Source organism: Lonchura striata, chromosome Z (assembly GCF_050655825.1).
Source record: "Lonchura striata isolate lonStrDom1 chromosome Z, ASM5065582v1, whole genome shotgun sequence".
Lineage (NCBI taxonomy): Eukaryota > Metazoa > Chordata > Aves > Passeriformes > Estrildidae > Lonchura > Lonchura striata.
In genome coordinates, this window is record NC_140740.1 from 41,419,624 (window position 1) to 41,440,269 (window position 20,646).

The 20,646-nt window shown below is 43.7% G+C and overlaps 1 protein-coding gene and 1 long non-coding RNA gene across 7 annotated transcripts in view; one reads left to right on the plus strand and one right to left on the minus strand.

Annotated features, from left to right (window-relative positions):
- SETBP1 (SET binding protein 1) overlaps window positions 1–20,646 on the minus strand; it is a 267,547-nt gene that overhangs the window by 136,763 nt on the left and 110,138 nt on the right. For 3 of the 5 annotated variants that reach the window (XM_077790258.2, XM_077790256.2, XM_085566090.1), the window contains one exon: window positions 8,694–8,765. The exons of the other annotated variants lie outside the window; for them this stretch is intronic. In XM_077790258.2, coding sequence (XP_077646384.2) covers window positions 8,694–8,765 — 72 coding nt within the window. The remainder of the gene's footprint in view (window positions 1–8,693; window positions 8,766–20,646) is intronic. 5 annotated transcript variants of the gene reach the window in all.
- The window catches only part of LOC144248267 (uncharacterized), a 46,368-nt gene continuing 35,447 nt past the window's right edge, over window positions 9,726–20,646 (plus strand). For both annotated transcript variants that reach the window (XR_014951055.1, XR_013341658.2), the window contains exon 1: window positions 9,726–12,624. This is a non-coding gene — a long non-coding RNA (uncharacterized LOC144248267). The remainder of the gene's footprint in view (window positions 12,625–20,646) is intronic.

The window sequence follows — 20,646 nt, forward strand, 5'->3', positions numbered from 1 at the left end:
TTAGCTTTCTGCCTCAGGAAGAGTGCAGAAATGTAATCTTTGATATGAAGTCTGGTCTTAGGAACTGCCAGTAGATAAAGAGCCTTGCATTCATTTTCCCTGCAACTCTGACTGCTCTTCAATCCTGACCTTGATTGCTCCCAGTAAGAGATAACACAAATCTCATTCCTCATGTAGACTTCTCAAGATGCTGTCTTGAGCTTCATCTCACAGGTGCTAAATGGCTTTTCATGAAGGAGATAAGCTGAAGTTCTCTGATGAAGGATAAGGCTGATAAATTTGCTCCATGTGAGCCAGGGGACGATGTGGGTAAAGGTCACCTAGGAGAGAGAACTGAGCTGGTAGCACAGCGGGTCATGATGACACTGAATCATGATCAGGCCATCATCTCAAGGAAAGGAGGGTACAATTTCTTCTGATGCCCTCTTCCTAAACTGTGTGAAAAGAAAGATTTCTTTGTTCCTCCCTTACTCTGTCTGGGCTTCTCATGGATTTCTTCCATCCATCTGAGGTTCCTACTTCTACGCTTCCACCAATGTCCTGCACCTTTACCCACCTATGGTGTCATGGTGTGACCATTCCCTCACAAATTTCCTACTTCACCCACTTATCCTCACCAAGATTATGCTTTACTCATATCTGGGTTTCTTATTTCCCATCATTCTCATTGAACAACAGGCACTTATTAAAAAATGGGAGCATCATCTAGTGCAGCTGCTGCTCAAACATAAAGGACCAGAACTGCAGCATTCATTTATGAAGATATCAGTGACAACTAATTTTGGTGCCACATAGATAAAATACTGATTTAATTTATCTGGATCTAGTAAAAGCTGAAAAGAGCTTATAGGAAATCATACCTATACCTCAGTTAATGAAATTCTAGGCTGCTTCTGGGAAGGCTGACAATTATAAAACCCGTCTGCCAAACTTTCATTCACAGCTTCATTGCAAAGTCATTACAAATATGACAAAACCCACCAAACTCACAGAGGTGTGTGTGAACACACGTGGGAATGAGGATCACCATATTTTCTCCCTCCCAAGGCAACCTGGCGGCTCAGAGAGGACAGGAGAACAAGGAACAGATGATCTTGGTGCTGCCAGCAATATTCGATGTTGCAGGACCTTTTTTCCCCACCTGAAATACCTGAATCCTCTGCAAGAAAATTATGGGAACTTTCACTACTGATGGTGCTCCTAGTGCATGGAGAGGGCTGCCAGAGGCCTCAGGCCAGCCATCCATGGACCATCTCACCTTTCCCACAGCAGCACAGAATGGTTTGAGTTGAAAGGGACCTTAAAGATCATTTAGTCCAGTCCCTCTGACATGGGCAGGGACACCTCCCAGTAGGCCAGGGTGCTCTAAGCCTCATCCAACCTGGGAGCACTTCCAGGGGTGGGGCAGCCACAGCTTCTGTGGGCAACCTGTGCCAGAGCCACACCACCCTCAAAGTCAAGAATTCCTTCCCAATATCCCATCTATCCCTATCCCAAGTGGGAAGCCACTCCCCCTTGTCCTGTCACTCCAGGCCCTTGTCCAAAGTTCATCTCCAGCTCTCCTGGAGCCCCTTTAGGCTCTATAAAGGGTCCTAAGATCCAGGACACTGATTATTTTGGCCATCCAGGCTGTCCACTGTGCCCTTAGAGATGGACACCAGGGTGGATGCAGATTGTTTTCATTGGTGCTCTCTGCATCTGGTTTGCTGCACTAAGAAACCACAGAAGGCTGAAATAAATATATATGCACCCTATCTGCTGGTCACCTGTGCCCCAGTCCTCTTGTGTTTATATTTGTGTTCATTATGACACAGGGAATGAGAGTGAGCATAAAACATTATTCCCTGGGGAATAGTGATTTTCAAGCTGTTACTCTGCAGGTAAAATGCAGGATGTTGGCAAGTAATGCTTGCAAAATTTGATGCCTTGATTTCTGTTGTGTGGATCAATATTAATAGCAATATTATATTTCCAGAGCTGGCAGAACTATTGATTATTTGGCATGTAGTAGTTCATTTATATTTAAGAGCAAACTGGGACACTGAAACAACAAATGTGCAGCTGTTAACAAGCAACACAGGACATTGAGTTTCAGTGACACAATTGGGATATTACTTCCTTTGTCTAAAATGGAACATCTTTAACATGTCAAAACTATAATTTACTTATCTGTCTCACTGTCATACCTGGGGAAAATACCTTTTCCCCCTGAAACCTGCAGATTAAGGTCATGTTTCCAAATATGTGCCAAATACAATCAATAATTTCATACCCAATGTGACCAAACACTTGAGGTAATCATGAAGAGAAAATGTTTTGTTTTATATATTTAAACAAGTATTAAATTAGATTACCTTGTGCATAAGAAGATGTCAATGAAAGAAAAGATAATGAAGCACTATACTGTGTTTGCAGGAGCTGAGCCAGAATTATTTCTTTTCAATGAGGTTTTTAACTCAGTGAGAAAAAATAAATACCTGTATCTATACATAAGTGTAAATATATTTTGATAGTATGAACTCAAAATAAAACTTTCTATATCAAACAAAGGCTTTACCTACATTTGAAAGACATAACGCTGTATCTTTTCATGAGCTTCTTTATTATGTATAAGTCTAAAATTGTCTCCTAGGGACACATTTAACTATCAAACTGCTGGAAGTAAATTATACAGAACACCTATCTTATGGCAGAAATTTTTGAAAAAGGAACCCTCTCATGGTAAGAGAGAAAAAAAAATTAAAAATACTGGGCAGCATTCCCTGTTGCAAGAAAGAGCTCCTCAATGACCTAATAATCTTTTTACATTAGCTTAAAGAGGTTGGGGAGGTAACTAGTAAATATGCCAGAAATGTACTATACATTGCCTTTTGGGGGATAATACAGCCTTTTCTCTGCTATCAGCATGTTAAACTCTGCAGGCTTTGCTGCCTTAGCAACAGTTTGGACAGGTCAGGATCAAGGGAGGCTGAATCAGCTTCTGCTGGTGGCTCCCCTCTCCCACTGCTGACAAACGGAGTTTAGAGTGAAGGAGTCCAGTTTCTCAGTTGGGCCTGAGCCTTTCCAGCCAGTAGTAATTAAATATGCCCAGAAATATTCCTAGGTGTGGAGGCTAACTGGCACAGAGAAGTTTGTACCTCTGCTCACAACCATGTCTTAACTTTCCTAGCCCAGCAGCTAAATGCAAACTGCTCACAGGGATGAACCCTGATCCATGCTTAAGGATGATTTAGGAGATTGTTAGTTGGACCAAAAGTGTGCTGAGAGCTGGTTTAGTACTTTGATTATACCCAGTTACATTCCTGTGAATGCCCCCAGATACTGTTTTACTTGCTTAAGTTATTGTTATGACATATTTCTCTTCCTGATCAAGATTACTTCTTTCCAGCCACAAAAAGGGAATTGTATGGCTGTAAATTTGGTTATGACAATAATCCTTCTGCTGGATCATGAAATCACTCTTACTCAATAGGACATGTGTTTACTGCTGTCTGCAATCTACGAATCTTTGCAAGAAACCAGATGTGATGTGTTTAAAGTGAAAAAATTGTTATGTGTGGACAGATGAACTTCATAAACAAATCACTGTAATCCTTATTCCATTGCACATCACTGATGTCTGCCTGATACTACATTTTCAAATTTTTGTACTTTAAATTGCTTACTCCCAGAAAAGAATCCCACCTCGAGTACTTGTCATATGCTCTAGCTGTGCTGCATTGGTGTGCTGGTTTTGTCTGGGGCAGGGCTCATTTTCTTCCCAGGGGCTGTTACAGGGCTGTGTTTTGGGTTTGTGCTGAACACAGGGTGGATGACACAGAGATGTTTTTGTTACTGCTGAGCAGAGCTTGCACAGAGCCAAGGCCTCTTCTGCTTTTTGCACTGCCAGCCTGGGAGGGAATGGGGGTGATTGAGAGTTTAGGAGGAGACACAGCCAGGACAGGTGACCCCAAGGGACAGACCATGTGACATCGTGTTCAGTGTATGAAGTGGGGGAAGGAGGAGGAAGAGGGAATGTTTGGACTGATGGTGATTGTTTTCCCAAGTCACTGTTACATGTGATGGGTTTGACTCTTTGAAAGTGACTGAACATGGAAAGGAGGGAATTAACTCCCTTTTTTGCTCTGCTGGTATGCAAGGCTTTTATTTTCCCTATTAAACTGTTTCTCAAGCCATGAGTTTTCCAGCTTTACCCTTCCAATTCTCTCCCTGATCCTGCTGGTGAATCCAAGTGAATGAGGGACTATGAGGAGCCTGTTGGGGTTAAACCATGACAACTGGGATACCATTAGGTGTCCAATAGCAACCTTCTGTTCTGACCTGCAAAAGACAGAGCAAGCCTGGTTTTGTGGATTTCTCTGAGCTACAAGAAGATGAATGCAAGCTCTTTTACTTTGAGGAGAATTGATTTTATCAAGGCAAGGCCATCTGGCAGAAGGTAGAGCAGGATTAATGCAATCCCAAACCAATAGGGAAGATCTTGGTACTGTGTCACCCAAATCTTGGCACCCTCCTACACCCCACAGGGTCTCAAGGCAGAGCAGAGACACAGAGGAAATAGTTCATGCTATGCTCACTTCACCACACACACCACAAAGCCTTCTCAGTGAAAAAGTTTCAAAGTTGCCATCAGAAACTTTTATAACAGCTGTTCAGAGGAACACATCCCTTTGAATGGGTTAGCTCATGATGCTTCTAACAATCACCTGTGCAGCAACCTACTCATGCTTTCCAAAGGTTGGGAGGGAGCTCCTTATCCTGGTGGGCTGGCTGTATTTCAGCAACGGCACTTTCTCTGTGGACAGAACTAAGGCTTCCATCCACCTTTTGCAGTTTTGCCTGTTTTTCACAAGGAAAAGAAGGTGCAGACCTGTGTCACCTCCCAGCTCCCCTTTGGACTTCTTTGTGGCCCTGGAAAAAGCAGCTAAAAAGCACCATGTGGGCTCAATAGCCTCGATGTTTCACAGTGGCTTCCTGACTCAGAAAGCAATAATGCTAGGAGGATGGCAGATTCCTTCATGCCAGCAGAAGAAATGCCTTGTGATCCTGTCGTCTAGTGCATTCACCAGCAGGCACCTGATTGAAGAGGCTGGGGGAGATGAGAGGAGACAGTGTCCTGCTGTGGACTTCTCCCACCTCCATAGCCTCCTTATTTTCAAAGAGTTTCCATTACTCTGTGGTAGCTATTGTTCTCCACACCTGGTGCATCATCATCCCCACTACACTGATGGTTTGGGATTCTCACACTGCCAGTTCTTCCTCCTGACACTGAAATGAGCATCTTGCTTGGCTTCAGAAGGGGAAAAAATGTGTGCAACTAGGACACCCCTGTGTTAGCAATGTACAGGATGATGCTGCATAGTCCATAACCAGCATGGGCTGCCTGGGCATATAATCATGCTCAGACAGGCCCAGAGGCATTCCACACCTATGTGTCTGCCCCTTTTCCTTCCAAAAGTGACCACAGCACCTGGGTCAAGCTTTGGCACAACTGCTATCAATGTGCAGAGTCAGCAGTGAATAAGCAATTTTTATGCTTGATTTTCAAGGAGGCTGAAGATTCCTCTTGGCCATTAAGATGAAAAGAAGTCTAATTCAAAGCTAGAGCCAAGCTTGAAGAGTAATTCTGCACATGCAGGAAAGAGAAGGTAAAAGTCATTATTTGCTCTAGTTGGCCCTGTAAAATGAGAAATACTATCAGGGCTGTGCATTTTTTGAAACCTGCATTATTTCTGTTTTCCTTGGAAGGGCTAAAATAGATTCAAACACTACTGTTATTATCTCTAAAATGACAGAGATATTTTCATGTGAGCTTCCCTTTACAAGTCTGATATCCATATTCACCATGTGCATTCCTTTGATTCAGCAACTGTGGCTCCCCTGTGGTCAAAGGACTCAAGGTTCATTTTGTGTTGCTCTTTCTGCCAAAATGTGGCTTTTACAGCTGGAAAAAAAAATCACAAAGTCACCCTCAGCCTTGATAGAAACTGGAGGGTAGGAGAATATTAGGAAGAAACTATTACCTCTAATATTCAGCTGCATTTGGCAAACCTGAGCATATTTGGATTGTCTATACCAGCATTTCACTCCCCTGCTTCCAAATGACTGCCCTGGCCCCAGTGATTAACCACCTGAATACACCTAAGAAGGATATTCACAGAAAAGATCTCATAATGAAAAGGCTATTCCTGGCCTTCTTTCCATCACATCATAATCTGTCCACTAATATGGCTTGAGATCTCAGCTGATCAAAAGGTCATAAGATGCTATTGCTAAGTATCACTCTGTCTCTGTTCAGCCAAAGGCATTTTTACTCCATTCAACAGGCAGAGGAATGTAATAGCAAAGCCTTCAAATCTGTTTGCATAATAGACGAGTCTTCTCTTTATGGTATTATTCATGTTTCAGGGAATGACACCTGATAAATAAATCTCTAGTTCACAGTGAATTTAAATAAAACAAAGGCAAATCATATCTCTGTGCACTGTAAATATAAAACTGCACATAGCATAAGAGTTTCCAATCTTCCACCATCTCTTTGCTAAAAAAGCTATAAATTGCTGACCATCCTCAGACTCTGCCAAAATCAAGGGAGCCTAAATCTCTGAGTAAGTTGCAAAAAGCATGGTAATAACAGAGGAAGAACTTAAAGATACATAAGTCATTTAGTCTAATGAAATGGTAAAACTTGCATCTTTTTGTCATCATGCTAGTAAAAACCAGAAAGGGTAGAAAGGGGCGTTAGCAGCACATCGGTAGCAATAATAGAGTGAAAATAGGGGGAAATCTGAAAAATGAGTCAACCTGTTTCCCGGGGAATAACACTACAGGGGACAACTTTCAAGCATCCTGGGATGAACAAAATACTGAACCCTATTCTACTCAGCACCATGACTTGGTCCAGATGGTCACCCTTGCACTGGTGGCAACTGGTCCATGTGATGCCAGTCATTGCCTCCATCAGCAACTGCAGCCACTTCTCTGGCCATCCTGCTTCCAATTCTCTCAACACAGGCAGGGATCGCTGCCCAGAACAGCAGGGAGAGTGGGCACCACTGCCAAGAGCCACCTGCCACCTGAAGCCCATGTCTAGTGGGTCTGCAGCGGCACTTCCTTGTGAGAAACACCATTGGGAACTGTTTTGTGTTTGTAGCACACCTGAAGTGTTGTCACAAACAAATTAAAACCCTCAGCATTTCCCATATTATCCACCCACTCTTTGGCTTTCCAGAGCCCTATACCAGAACCAACAGGCAGTTTCTTTAAATGCAACTGGCAGTCATTTCGCTACTCTCCATGCTTTCAAAGCTGAGAGCCATCAAAGATTAGGAGAAAAAATCATGACTGTTTTTCCCTAAGAAGCAGAACTGGTAATAGGCTTCAGGAAAAATCCTTCCAAATGCAAGTGATAAGTGTAGACTGTGTGAAGGCTGACAGGTCTGATTATAATTATCACTGCGAGGGGACTAGCACTAACCTTCCTCCTGGAAGACAATGACAACTCCTGGAAGGGAACATGCAAGTAAATTATCATAAACAAAATAATTGCAAGTAGAGTTGTCTTTGTCTGGGAAACAAAACAAGATCCATATTTGGGAGTAAAAAAAAAAAGCTCAAGCCTTAAGAATTTATTAAATTTTATCATGATAGAAAATGACACTTAAAAATACATTTAAGTTTTTCTGACTTCAGAATGATGGAGTAAAAGAATCAACTGGGACACATGAAATGAAAGATGAAGTCATGCATGCAAGAGGTGTTTGGAAATAAAGAATATATTCTGAAAGTACACTTGAAGAACATACCATGCATTTAAATATGAACAAGGAGTCCCAGAGAGGATGTTGGTTCAGACTGAGATAAATATTCAAAACTAAGAAAAAAATCCAAGCCACCTTTCCCCCTTTCTCACATCCTAGCAGGAAGAAAGCCAAACAAAACCAATAAAAATCTCTTCAAATTGCTTCTATCCATATACATCCCTTCTTTGCATCTATTCGTTAACTGAAATACAATGGCATCAGCTATCAGCAGGGTTGTGAGGTAGGTAGGATAGTTAGTATTCCCTCAAGATCATCCTGTCCTGACCTTTCTGCTTTATTTGATGGCATTCCATTTTTCTTAGTCTGCATTTTTTTTTTTTTTTGGTCATTTTTTCACTCCATTTCCATTGAAACCTTGGAAACAGAGAAGATTGGGCAATCTGGACTAAAAGTACCTTTGCTTTCACTTTCTGAAAACAGGGAAACAGATATTAGCTTAATAGGGACTATAACTGCATAGGGAATGAAGAGAAGAGCCTCAGAGTCAAAAGCAGTTCTAAGAGTTTCATTCTCATTATACCTCAATGGAGTGGAGCAAATAAATTGTGCAAGGGGACATATGGAAGCTCAGTACACAAATGGCCTATTTAAAGCTCTTACTTCCTAATTAGGTCTTGGTGTCAGGAGGTTGGTAACAATTATTCACACATAGATCATTTGGATATGATACAAACTGTTCTAAAACCAAACCATCATAATGGCATGCATTAAAAGCAGTGCAAATTAACAATTTAGACTCATTTGTTTAGTGCTTGGACTTTCAGTTTCTGTGATACACATTGCTAAATTTTGTGTCCAACATTGCAAAATTTTGTTGGGAAAGAGAAAAGGAATAAAAAAATCATCACAGCCATGTCCCCTTGTTCTTACCTTGTTCACAGATTTTGTCACTGGACTCTGCACAGGGAACCCACACTCTCTTCCCAAATTCTTCATCTGACTCTGTGGTATTTCCCAAAGCAAAGAGAAAGAAAGAAAACCTTGATTGTAGGGCTGACTGTGTAGAAAATGGTCACAAACATCCAGTGTTTTGCTCTGCCCTTTTGATTTCCTTACATGTTTCAGTATGACCACTACCATCACTAGCCAGCTGTGAGGCACCCAGTGGGGTGGAGTCCCCCCTTGGTCCTGCAGTGTTCTGTAAGGCCCCCAAGCTTCCCTTTACCCCATGCAGATGTGTAAACTTCCCCTCTCAAGTGTCCCCTGTAAGCAAGTTGGCATGAAAGAAGTACCACAGCTTTCCCCAGCAGCTGTGGGGCACACAAAAAGCTGTGCTCTCAGGGAGCGATGCTGTGGATTCCTCTGACAACCTGTGCTAGAAAAGCTTGGGAAGAGAGCAGGCAGGTGTCACAAGAAGCCAACACCCCTGGTAAGAGTTAAAGTAGGGAGCTGAAGCCAAGGATTACCACATTGCAAAACCATTTAAAACAGAGTAAGTGCTCGTGATTCTAAAATGTGACTAAAGCAAACCTGCTCTGCACTGTGCTTTGGTACTTCTGGTATGAAAATGAGGTCTTCCTCTCCCCTTCCTCCCCTCTCCTCTTTGTCCACCTCTCCAGCCCTTCACACAAAGGTGAAATATTTCACATTTTCACCTGTGGTGGTGCAGATCATAAAGTGTTTGCTTTGCTTTTCACTGATTTTGCCAAAGGCATCCTTTGAAGCATCAGACTGTGCAAAGATAATAGGTGACACAATTCTCTATAACTGGAATCAGCAACAAATCAGCCATCTGCCACTCCAGGGGTCTGAGATTAACCCAGCTACTGGACCATGACTGCAAAGCATTTGCACATTTAGATTACAGAAATGTGAAAATGTGAGGTTACAGGTCCAAAAAAAAAAAAAACCCAAAAAAAAAAACAAAAAAAAACCAAAACAAACAAACAAAAAAAAAACCAAAAAACCTGGGAGTGGGGAAAGTGTGGGGAGAAGGAGTGGAAAACAGACTCAGAAGAGTCCTTTAGCCCTTTAGATTGACCCTTCCAGACACAAGTCACCTCATTACAACTCCAAGTAGACAATGTTTCTCATTATTAAGGTTAAAAGGATGAAGGATTTGAAGGAAGCAGCTTGAGACACATTAGATACCATGTTTCTGGAGAATATATCCAAGGACACTTCTTTTAGACAGGGAGAAATAAAGACAAAAACCTACATCTGCCTTGTCAAAACCTTCGCTCCTTGGGGAGCATGACAATCTGCCCAGATGGCTGACTTGACCATTTGGAAAGAACAAGAGCAGCATTTTTGCCCCAGAATGGATAAGATGCAGTCCACAAGCTCCCCTATGGTCAAGATTTCAAGAAACGAAAGAGGTCTGCCTACTGAAATAACAAGCTTTGTGAATATCTCTTAATTTGTCACTCACAGTTCTTCTTCCTGAATAACAAACACTATTTTGCTGCTCTGCAGACATGGATGCTGTCACTCCACATTAATACCTACCCATGTCTTTGGGACCTTTTGTATAAATCTGTTGGGAATTGTCATTTGATAACTGAAGTATTTGAACACTGAAGAAGTTTAAATCAGTAGTAAACACTAGCTGGCTCCAGATCTAGAAGCATGAGCAATGGTCTGTACAGTGTGTGGTGGGTCAGGACAAGAACCGGGGTCTCCTCAGGTCATGTTGACAGGTTTTATCTGCCACTTTCTCTTGCAGGTTAGAATCCCACAGATCCCTGAGACTTCCATCCCCAGACATCTCAGGTTAAAAGAGGAGGTTCTGTCCAGAGGAACAGGTGTAGCTTCATCCAAAAGTATTAGCAAGAACATCTGTAAAATTCTGGAAGATCTCATCTGCAAAATTCTGGAAGATCTCATCTGCAAGAAAGGACTGAAGCATTGCAATTGTTCAGTCTGGAGGAGAGAAGACTCCTGGAAGATCTTGAGCATCTGCCCACACCTAAAAAGGCTCCAGGACAGCTGCATAGGAACTTGGGACAAGGACATGAAGTGACAAGATGCAGGGAATGGCTTCCACTGCCAGAGGGCAGGACTAGATGTGATACTGGGGAGGAATTCCTGGTTGTGAGGGTGGGAAGGCCCTGGCACATGTTGTCCGAAGAAGCTGTGGCTTCCCTTGGATCTCTGGAAGTGTCCTGGACTGGGCAGGTCTTCGAGCAATCTGGTATAGTATGAGGCATCCCTGCCCATGGCAGGGGTGGAACTACATCAGCTTTAAGGTTCATTCCAAGCCAAACCATGCAAGGATCCTGTGATTCTGTGAAATTCAGGCAGGGGCTACATGGTGTGTGCTCTGGGTGGGGATGGTATTTCAAACAGCTCAGCTCATGACATCCAAAGAGTCAACTGAAAACCAAACAGCTTGAACATGTGTTTACAGAAAACCTATGTGTTTTATGCACATCCTTTATTCAGAGACAACAGGTAGGATGAGGTGGAAAGTACAGAAACACATCCCACATTCTTTGGCCAACACTCTTGTTGATATTTACATGGTGAAGAAACAAGGTTTCTTTGGCCAAGCACTGCACACCCTGTAGTCACAACAAAGGAAAAGAGCAAGAAGGAATCCAGCACAAACCCAAGTTGAACTGCAGCAAATACAGGATACAAAGCACAGCTGAGAAGTGAGGAAGAGCAAGATGTTTTGTTCATCCTACTCCATACAAAATCTGCTGGCATCAACTTAGAAATGCATGCCATCCCAGCATCATTAATTTGGGACAGAGAATTTGATCCTCCACAGAGGAAGGACTATTGATCTGTGAGGAGCAGTGAGAAGAGGGTGAGGGGAGCATGCTAGACAACACCTTTATGTCTGCCTGAACTCCCCCCTATTTATAACAGTGTTTCCAAAAGCCTTTCCTGGGAAGGGGTAGGTGCTCCCAAATCAGGCCTACATGTCTGAGACCAAAGGTGAGGTTTGAAGTGGTTTGAATATCTACCAGGGCATGGTTTTCAGGTGAGAAAGGGGTCACAGGGATCATCACATGCCTGAGACTACAAAATGGGCCAAGCTAATAACCCAATAATGCACAAGCTTCTGAGATACAGCAAGCTATGAGACTCTGCCCATGCTTTAGAAAGGTCTCCTTGAACTTGACCTGCTGACTATGTGAGGGCTAAAACTGCTTTTCTAACAGGATCTAGAACTGTTTTCAAAACCAGAGATTAGGGTTTTCCCTTTCTTCTGTCCCTAGTTTCTGTAATGATGACCTAAAACTTTAAATTCCAGACTGATCTGAAAAGGAACATCTGTGCAGCAGGAAGTGGGGGAGGGACGGACAGGTGGGGGATATTTTTATATTTCTCTTCAACTATGGAACTACTACAAGGTTATAATTTTTAAAATGCTAAAAAAAATTCAAAGTAATATTAAAAAAGAGGTGGTTTGTTTTTTATTTCTTGCCTGTGAATGGAAGAACAAGGGGATGAACAGAGGGCAAAACCTTCCCTTTCAGTCAGAAATCACCACAAAATTCCATTCCGTTTCTTGCAAAAGAGCCTACATCGCAAAATGATGCAATTGCAGCCCTACATGTTTGTTTGTTTGTTTGCTTTATCCAGACAGGTTTTTGCAGGAAGGGGCTTTTGCAGCACAAACAGCGCCACTGTATCAACCAGGAGCTGAGTGGAACCGTGGAGCCGCTTGGAAGTTGCCTCATCTCCCAGCAAATGAGAAACGGAGGGAAACACCAACGCAGGCGACACTGCACCTTGCAGCAGAGACTCCTGTGTCCTACAAGTCACCTTGCATCAAGATACAGACCCACAACAGCAGCCTGACGGGTGCAATGAGGAGGAGGAGGACAGCGTGGACAACAGGAAAACAGTAAGAAAACTCCCTGAGAGTCTTCTTTTCCTCCTTAGGGAAAAAAAAAAATAAAAAAAATTAAATAAAAAACCTCCCCGATACAGAGCTGGAAGGAGGGGATGAAACCCTTTACACTCCAAGTCCCCAGCAAAGATCCCTTCCCTTTCCCAGAGCTCCTAAATATCCTTGCAAGTGGTGGGGGAGCTGGAGGAGAAAAGGGGTCACATTTAAAAGGCGTAGGGGAAGCAGGGAGGAGGGAAGACACTCCTGAGCCCGGCCAGCAGCCCCACAGTCTCAGCCATTCTCATTCCTGACACGTTTCCCTGCTCTCCAGCACAGCCCAGCCTCGAAATATTAGTGTGGCGCAGAGTGCCATTTTCGGGTCGCTGCAGCTCCTTCTTGGCACCGGTTCAGCTTTTTGTCTCGCCTTCTCCTCCGAGCGCCCAGCGGAGGGAGGCGGAAAGAAAGGAAGAAAATAAAGCCCCGCTGCTTGGCTGCCGGGGCTGACAGGCTCGCCGCAGCACCCCCACCCTGCCTGCGGCACCCCACGCCCTCCCAGCCCGCTCCCAGCACAGCCACTCGGCAAACATAAATCTCCTTCCACCTCCACGGCAGCCAGTTCACAGCCTCCTGCCCCCGCTCCGCCGCCACCCCCTTTCATCGCGCTCTCTTTTGTACTCCTCTAAATTTTTCTAGCCAAGCATTATAACCTTCCACCCCTCCTTTCTCCTCCATCCCCAGCCCTCCCACCTCCTTCCCCCGCATCGGCAGAAAGGATCGTGCCATGGTTGCCAATGCCCTGGCATCTCCCCGGAGCGGGGAGCGCACCTACAGGGTGCCTGGCAGCTCCGCTCCGGCTCGGAGCTGCCCGTGCTCCTGGGCGCGCAGGTGTGTGCACACACGTGTGACAGGGCAGGACACGTCTGCATCCCTCCGCATCGCTGCGAACACTTGGGCAGCCGAGTCCCTCCTCCTGCTTGTGAGGCCGGGAGGAAAGCAGAGGCAGAATAGCAAGGGAGAGACGCGCTGTATTTTTAAAAGAAACCCAAACATGGCACTGAGTGCTTCCACCAACAACTTCTCAGCCTGCTGTTCTGGCAACCAGCTGCTGGTTCCAGCCTGGCACCAGCTTTGATTTGTTTTTCTCTCCTCTTAAACGTCATCCTCCCAAATATTTATTCCTTTTTTCTCCCCTCTTAAGTTTTTTTTGTTTTTATTTATTTTCCCTTCCCTATTTCTCTCTTAGTATTTCCATAGAGACAGGGCTTGTCCATATGCTTGCCACCTTCCCTCTGGTGACAGGACCTAAGGGAGCAGCATGAAACTGTGTCAGGGAAAGTATAGTCTCGGTATTAGGAAAAGGTTTTCTTCCTCAGAGGATGGTCAGGCACTAACTAGAACAGGCAGTTTAGGTAGGGCACTCAAGGCACTAAGGCTGCCAGAGCTTTGGGCAACACTCTCAGGTACGTGGTGGATTCTTGGAGCTAGACCCTATATTTCTTTTGAGTCCCTACTAACTCTGAATATTCTATAATTCCATGATTCTGGGGGGAATCCCTCCAATTCCCACCCCCAAATCCAAAGCAGCACCTGTGGAAGGGGCACCTAAAGAAGAATTACATGATGTAATACTCAATGGACCAAGAACAGGAAAAAAAAAAAAACAAACCTCATATGTACAAACAGGAAGAATATTCTCTTTTCTGAGGAGGTGGAGGAGGAGAGAGTGAGAGATGTCCTAAAAGCAGACAACACAACTCTTGGGCTGCCAGGGTGCTAACCCCAGCCCCCTCCTCAGAGGAGGGAGGAGTCAATTTTTGTTGAAAAGTAGTGAAAGACTGAGGCAAAACACATGTTCTCCATGGAAAGGACTTGGGAGAGACAACTTCCATCCAGTGATGTGACTCCTATTAAACCAGAGTTTCAGACACTGACATATGCATGGCAGAGATAAAGTGAGATCAAATACACCTTGTCTGGTGCCTGGAGGAAAAAGATTTGGAGAATAAAATATAATAATGCTGATTCTGAGGATGGCTTGGGAAGGACATGGAGGGAGGAGAGATGTGCTGAGGATTTCAGCATAGAGGCATGAGTGTATTAATCTGAAAACCTGGCTGGAGAGCCGGGACAGAGGGCAGCCACAAAAACAGCCACTGGTGTCCCCAGAGTTTTTCATGAGACTGCCTGAATGGCTTTGTCCACTAAGAAACATCAGGATGCCTTATAAAGCACAGGACTTAGGACACTGAAACAGATGGGCACTCCCTCCCTGTGGCAAATCCCTCAGGAGACCCAGCAGAAGTGCCAAAAAAAAGGCTGGCTCTTGCTGAATATGTTCTGGCCACCGCAGGGAATAGCAAAACAACCAGCTTGATATGGGGGCTGCAGAGGCAGAGCGGGGAAGCAGGAAGGCAGGCAGCATGCTCAGGGTGGTACAGACAAAACAGCAGTGTCCTGAGCAGCTGCCTAATATGTGTCTTGGCAACATCTCGACTGGCTGTGGATGAAGCAGAAATCATGGGCTGGATTTGTAAACCTATCAGCTGGGCCTGGCTTTTGCCTCCCTGGCCTTCAGGGATAGCACAGGAAGGAAGAGGAGGGCTGGGTGACACTTCTCTAGCTGCCAGGAACCACATGGAGGAACTGGTCCCCTGGTCCTCTGGTCCTTTTCAGCCAGCTGCTGAGCAGGAAGCAGCTGATGGGCAGGTGCTGAAGTGGACTTAAGATAAGCAGAATGCCCTGCTATGACTGTGCTCACTAAGGGATGTGTGAGTTTGAGGACTTAAACCCAGTCTGTCCCCTTAGGAGCACCTCCATCCCTGGGATGCATATCCTTTGTAGGGTCCCTGTTGGAGTTTCTCCAGGCCACCACAGCACAGCTGGATCTGGTTAGGTTGGTTGGAGTGTTATCCAGGTAGGGCCACCAAATACCCTCTTCTGAGCTGTGGTTTTACTATTCCAAGCTCTTTGCATAAGGATATCACCCATCACTGCCCATACTGCCTCCCAATGTCTGCTTCCAAAGCCAGCCAGTGACCATCTCAGTGCTCTCTCCCATAGGGTTTATATGTCTGTTTTCTCTGTTTGCTATTATTGGGGTTTATTAGGGCAGATTTCTGCCCTTCCCTCTAGCCCTTATTACTAAGTGCTGGAATTTGGTAAGGCAGAGGGGGCTCCTTACATGTGTCCATGGCAAAGAAGGCCCTGACACCTCAGCTGGAGTCATCTGCAGAAAAACAACCCTGCCTGCAGGTATCATTGAAGTGACTCCCAGAGAGAGGCACTTTCAGATCCTTTGAGTCAAAAGGTGCTATAAATAAAAGATATTACAGGCTAGCAAGTTTTCAGTTGCAAATTGAAGTGGGAAGGAATATTTTAGCATCCTTTTTTTCTGAGCACATTAACTCTTGGCAGACGTGATCGTTCAGGTCTTCACAGCTGAAAACTTCATACCATGTGCAGAATGTTGAGTCCACACGTTCCCTTTCCATTTTCAACAGCTCTAAAATCCATGCTGCCCCAGTGCAATTTCACCCCCTGAGTGCAGAGAGCACCCAAAGATTGCATCACTTTGGGAGTCATGACACTGAATATATGCTCCATGGTCATTTTCCCAGGAAAAAAAAGCCAAAGCTCACAATAGAGGGTCCCTAAAGATTTTTTATTTACTGGCAATAGAGGGTGCCTAAAGATTTTTTATTTACTGGCTTCTGATGCTTCCCTTTCCAGGGTGAGCAAGCAAATTTGTATCAATCTGGCTTGCTTTAGTGCAGTGACCTAGCGCTGTGCTCTGCCACTGAAAGTTCAGGTCCCATCTGTGGGGCTAAACTTTTGCTGACACTGTGCTGATTTCTCTGTCTCTGTCACCCATGCTGCCAGGGGAGGGGGAGGAGACATTGGATTTGTCCAGGCAAGAAAAAAAAAAAGAGGATACATTCATGCAAAATGCAGAGATGTGGCAAAGAAGAAGAGGAAAGAAAACAGTCCTGGTGTGTGCAGTGAGGCTGAGGAAAGGAAATTCTTTGGGCAGCACAGGGCATTTTGATCACATTCTTTTTCTTCACAGAGGAGAAAATCTTGGACAAGAGGCAATTAAATTGTTACAGGCAAAGAAAAGCTTTTAGGATGCCTTGAAGAACTTGTGTATCTGAGCAGCAGCACAGAGAAATGCAGAGGAGGAAATCGGTATTAGTGACTACAAAAGTTTTGGGTGGTTTGTTTTGGATAAAGATCCCCACATGCAGACTCTTATCTAAAGCCCTCAGTCTTCAGAGCAGGGGCTAGAAGTCTCTTAAGAACACACTCTTCTTGCATGACTTCCAGTATCTCTGAAAGCCATTTTCCATGCCAAAAATACAACAAAACCAGCTTGCTTGCTTTCTTCTTCTTTTATACAATATTTTGCTCATCTGCCTCTGGTTCCAAGAAAAAAAAACAAAAAACTGATTAAAAAGTTTTTAATTTAAGAAGGCTGAACTGTGCTACGTTAATTTCAAGCCATCCTTGTTCTTGTGACTGTGCAAGTACACAGGAAATGAAGATTCTGTGATTCTATGGAAAACTTACAGAGAAGGATCCCTAAAAACAGCATAAAAAGAAGATAGTTTTCCTAAGAAAAGACAACAAGTCTTGAGTTCTCCCACCTTAAGCAGGCTACTTATTTGTAAACTGGCTGTTCTGTGATTTAATAACATAAGAGATCACAGCATTCCCAGTTCAAATGAGCCTGTTAGTCAAGGGTGGTTATTGGCCATCAAATACTATTGAATCAATAAACCAAAAAAAAAAAAAGAACTTTAAGAGATTCTTATTTCCCCACTCAATCTGCAGTAGCCCTGAATTGACAGAAAAGAGTGAAAGAAAACACTTCTTTTGTCATGTCTGAACATGATCTGGTGCCCTCCAGTTTTCAGAAATCCAGGTATGGCTGAGGTAAATTAGCCTGGTGCTGTTGGAATGAATGCTGAATGGTGCTATTTTGATGAAGTCCTCTGGACAAACAGGGCTGCTGCAGGGCTCGGTTTGACCTCTGTCTGGATTTACACCAGGGTACCTGAGTTAATGCTGCTCTGTGTGTAGGGCAGGTTGAAATCAGGCTAGTGTGCTTCTAAGGGTATTACCAGATATTCTGTTCTCCTGAGCCATTCACCTGATGCAGGTTTAATGCCTATAGATTCACTTCATAATGCAGTGAAGGTTTAATTGTTAAAGACCAGATGATGCTCTTTCCAAATGGTATCTTCTTGTCTTTTTCTCTGCCTTCCCTATTATTTATTAAATACTCAAGCAAAGATCTTCAGCTTACCCAAGTGGTTTGGAGACAAAGACTCATGTTTCTAGCTGGTCCAAACAAGGATAACTTAATTCAGGTCAACAGAAACAATGGACAAACCCAGAGAAAAATCTGTGGCCAATATTTTAAACCACAGGCTTCCAAAACAAGAACATAGCCTCCTAGACAGCACAGTACATTGAGGCTAACTATTTTCTCACTGAAGGTGATGGCACTTCTTGTGGGTGACCAAGACAAGGGTCAAATTCCCGTTCATGTCCCCATCTATGAATGGAGAGCAGCTCCGTCACCTGTCACATGCTGTGCTCTTAGTAAAATCTGCCCACTGTGTCCTGCTGAATGCTGCAGGATACTGATTTTTTTTCCCCAAAGCTTGGCTCTTGTGTAGCTTCTTAGTTTACACAGTGGGAGAGAGACATGGCTTTTTGGCTTTAAAGTAAAAAAATCTGGACTCTCAAAGGAGTGCTGAAATCTGCCCCTGAGCTTTTGAGAAAAAGTGACCCAATCAATCCAGTTATTACAGCATTCTCTGGCCTGTGAGTAATACATGGATTGGTATTTACTTGCAGGAAATGTTGGCAGGAGTTGGGGGGTTCCCATTGACTCGTGCTGTTTACTGCTCCCTGAGGAGCAGGGGCCACAGCGATGGTGGAGCGGCCGCTGCACAGGTGCACAGCTTATCTGCCAAAGTGGGCTGTAAATCACAGCAGAGGAAGAGAGGGCTGGAAAAATGCTTATTTGCAGGAGCCACCATTGGGAAGGGATGTTGACCATGGTTATTTTGCAGGTTTCCTCCCCATAGTCTATGTGTGCTCACATTGCTCCAGAGGGATTGGGTCCTGGGTTGGAAATCCAAGGAGCATGCCAATAATTTGGCAGAGATTACACACAAAGTGAATTTATCCCTGATCTCCGTTATTGGTTCAAAACCAGGAATTCTCATAGCTTTTTGGACAGATGGCTTGTCCTATTACTTCTTGTGTTAGATTTCCCACTGAGGCTGAAAGCAAATCCACATTCAAGCTGAAAGTAAACAACCTCTGAATTCAAAAGGCATTAACTCAAACTGCCAAAGCATTTGCTGCGTATGCTGCAGATGTCAAACAGACAGTTTCCCACAGCCCTGAGCCTAGACACATAGTTAAGTTATACAGAAAAAGCTTCCACACAGCCCAAAAATCCATCCTGTGCAAAACTCGCTCTCCTTGCTGGCATTTTAAGGGCTGGAGCCTCAGCTGGAATGAATTAATGTAGCTGCTCTGATTTGAATAGAGCTATGCCAATTTATACCAGATGAGGGTTTCACCCTTTGGAGGCCAAGTGGGAAATGGTTATCCACTACTTTTTTAACAGTGTGGTTTGAGGCAGAAAAACATAAAATGTGGTGTTTCTTAAGGAGTGAAAGAGCACTAAGTTTCTTTCCATTACAGTGAATCATTTTTGAAGGAACCTTTTAGAGGGAATGGTTCTAAAAAATCAGACTTTGCAGAAAAGTGCATATAAATAACACAACTTACAAGTACAAACAGCACAAGTTAGCCAACTCACTCCTATTCCTGATACCTTCCAAAATGCCAACAAAAAGTTAAGTAGGAACCCAAGCATGATATTGCTGTGGCATTGCAGGAAATTCAGAAAGTGGAAGAACTAAATAAAATGGTCTGTTTTTCCTGCCAGGGCTGTATGAAGAGGACAAACTCCCCCCACTCTTGAAACTAAACCATACAAACAAAAAATATCCACCCATATGCTTTGAAATGCTCTAAACTTTGGAAGCATGCTGTTCTCCTTGGCCACAAAGAGGTGCAAGGTAGTTTTGCTGACATATTTTAGTTTAAATTTAACAGCACAATTGCAGCCACATTCTGTAAAGCAAGACTCTTTCCATTACTTGAATTAAGTAATGATTACTTGAATTAAGCCTTTGATTTATTCTTTACCATAGGAGGCCCCACTTGCAGACTCCTATTTTCCCCAAAGTAAACAGGACGTCAAATATTACACCAATATAAATGAATGGAGATTTCTCAGATAATAGCAATGTAAAATCAAATTTTAAACTGTTTAACTACAGCCACTAGACCGATTCAGCTTACCAGAAAATTCAGCACCTCTTTCCTCAAACCATCTTTTTTTTTATTTTACACTTCAGTATAAGCTGGCAATTAGTAATACTTTGCCTGTTTATAGAGCCTTACATCTGAGGATCTAGAAACACTTTGTAAACACTAATGAATTAAGCTTCTTAACACCCCCTGTGAGACAGATACTGCTATCTCATTTGCACAGCTTGGAGGAGTGTAGGTTTGTTGAGAGTTGGAGCCAGCCAGCACCAGACCTGGGAAACCACTGCAGGCCCTTAGCCTCACCTTCAGCTGAATATCACAAGGTTTTCCATAAATGTGGGGATGTGCCTGGCAACTTCAGGAGCTTGTCCTGGAACTTCCAGCATACCCTGATGTCTGTCAGACTGAAAAAGCAGAGGGTTGAACTTCCACCCACAAAGAGAACTTAAGAACCACTTAGAGGAACACCATGAAAATGCCATCTGTCCTCTCCTGAAACAGCCATTCACACTTATGATCCTCTAATGTGTAAACAGGGAAAAAATCGAGATTTTATTTGTTCTCACTCAGTTTTTTAATAACTGACCACAGTCTTATTATTAAAAACGCAAAGTAATACAAAAATCCAGGAGGATTCTTTCCCTTTTCAATTTTCATTGCCCATATATTTTTATCATT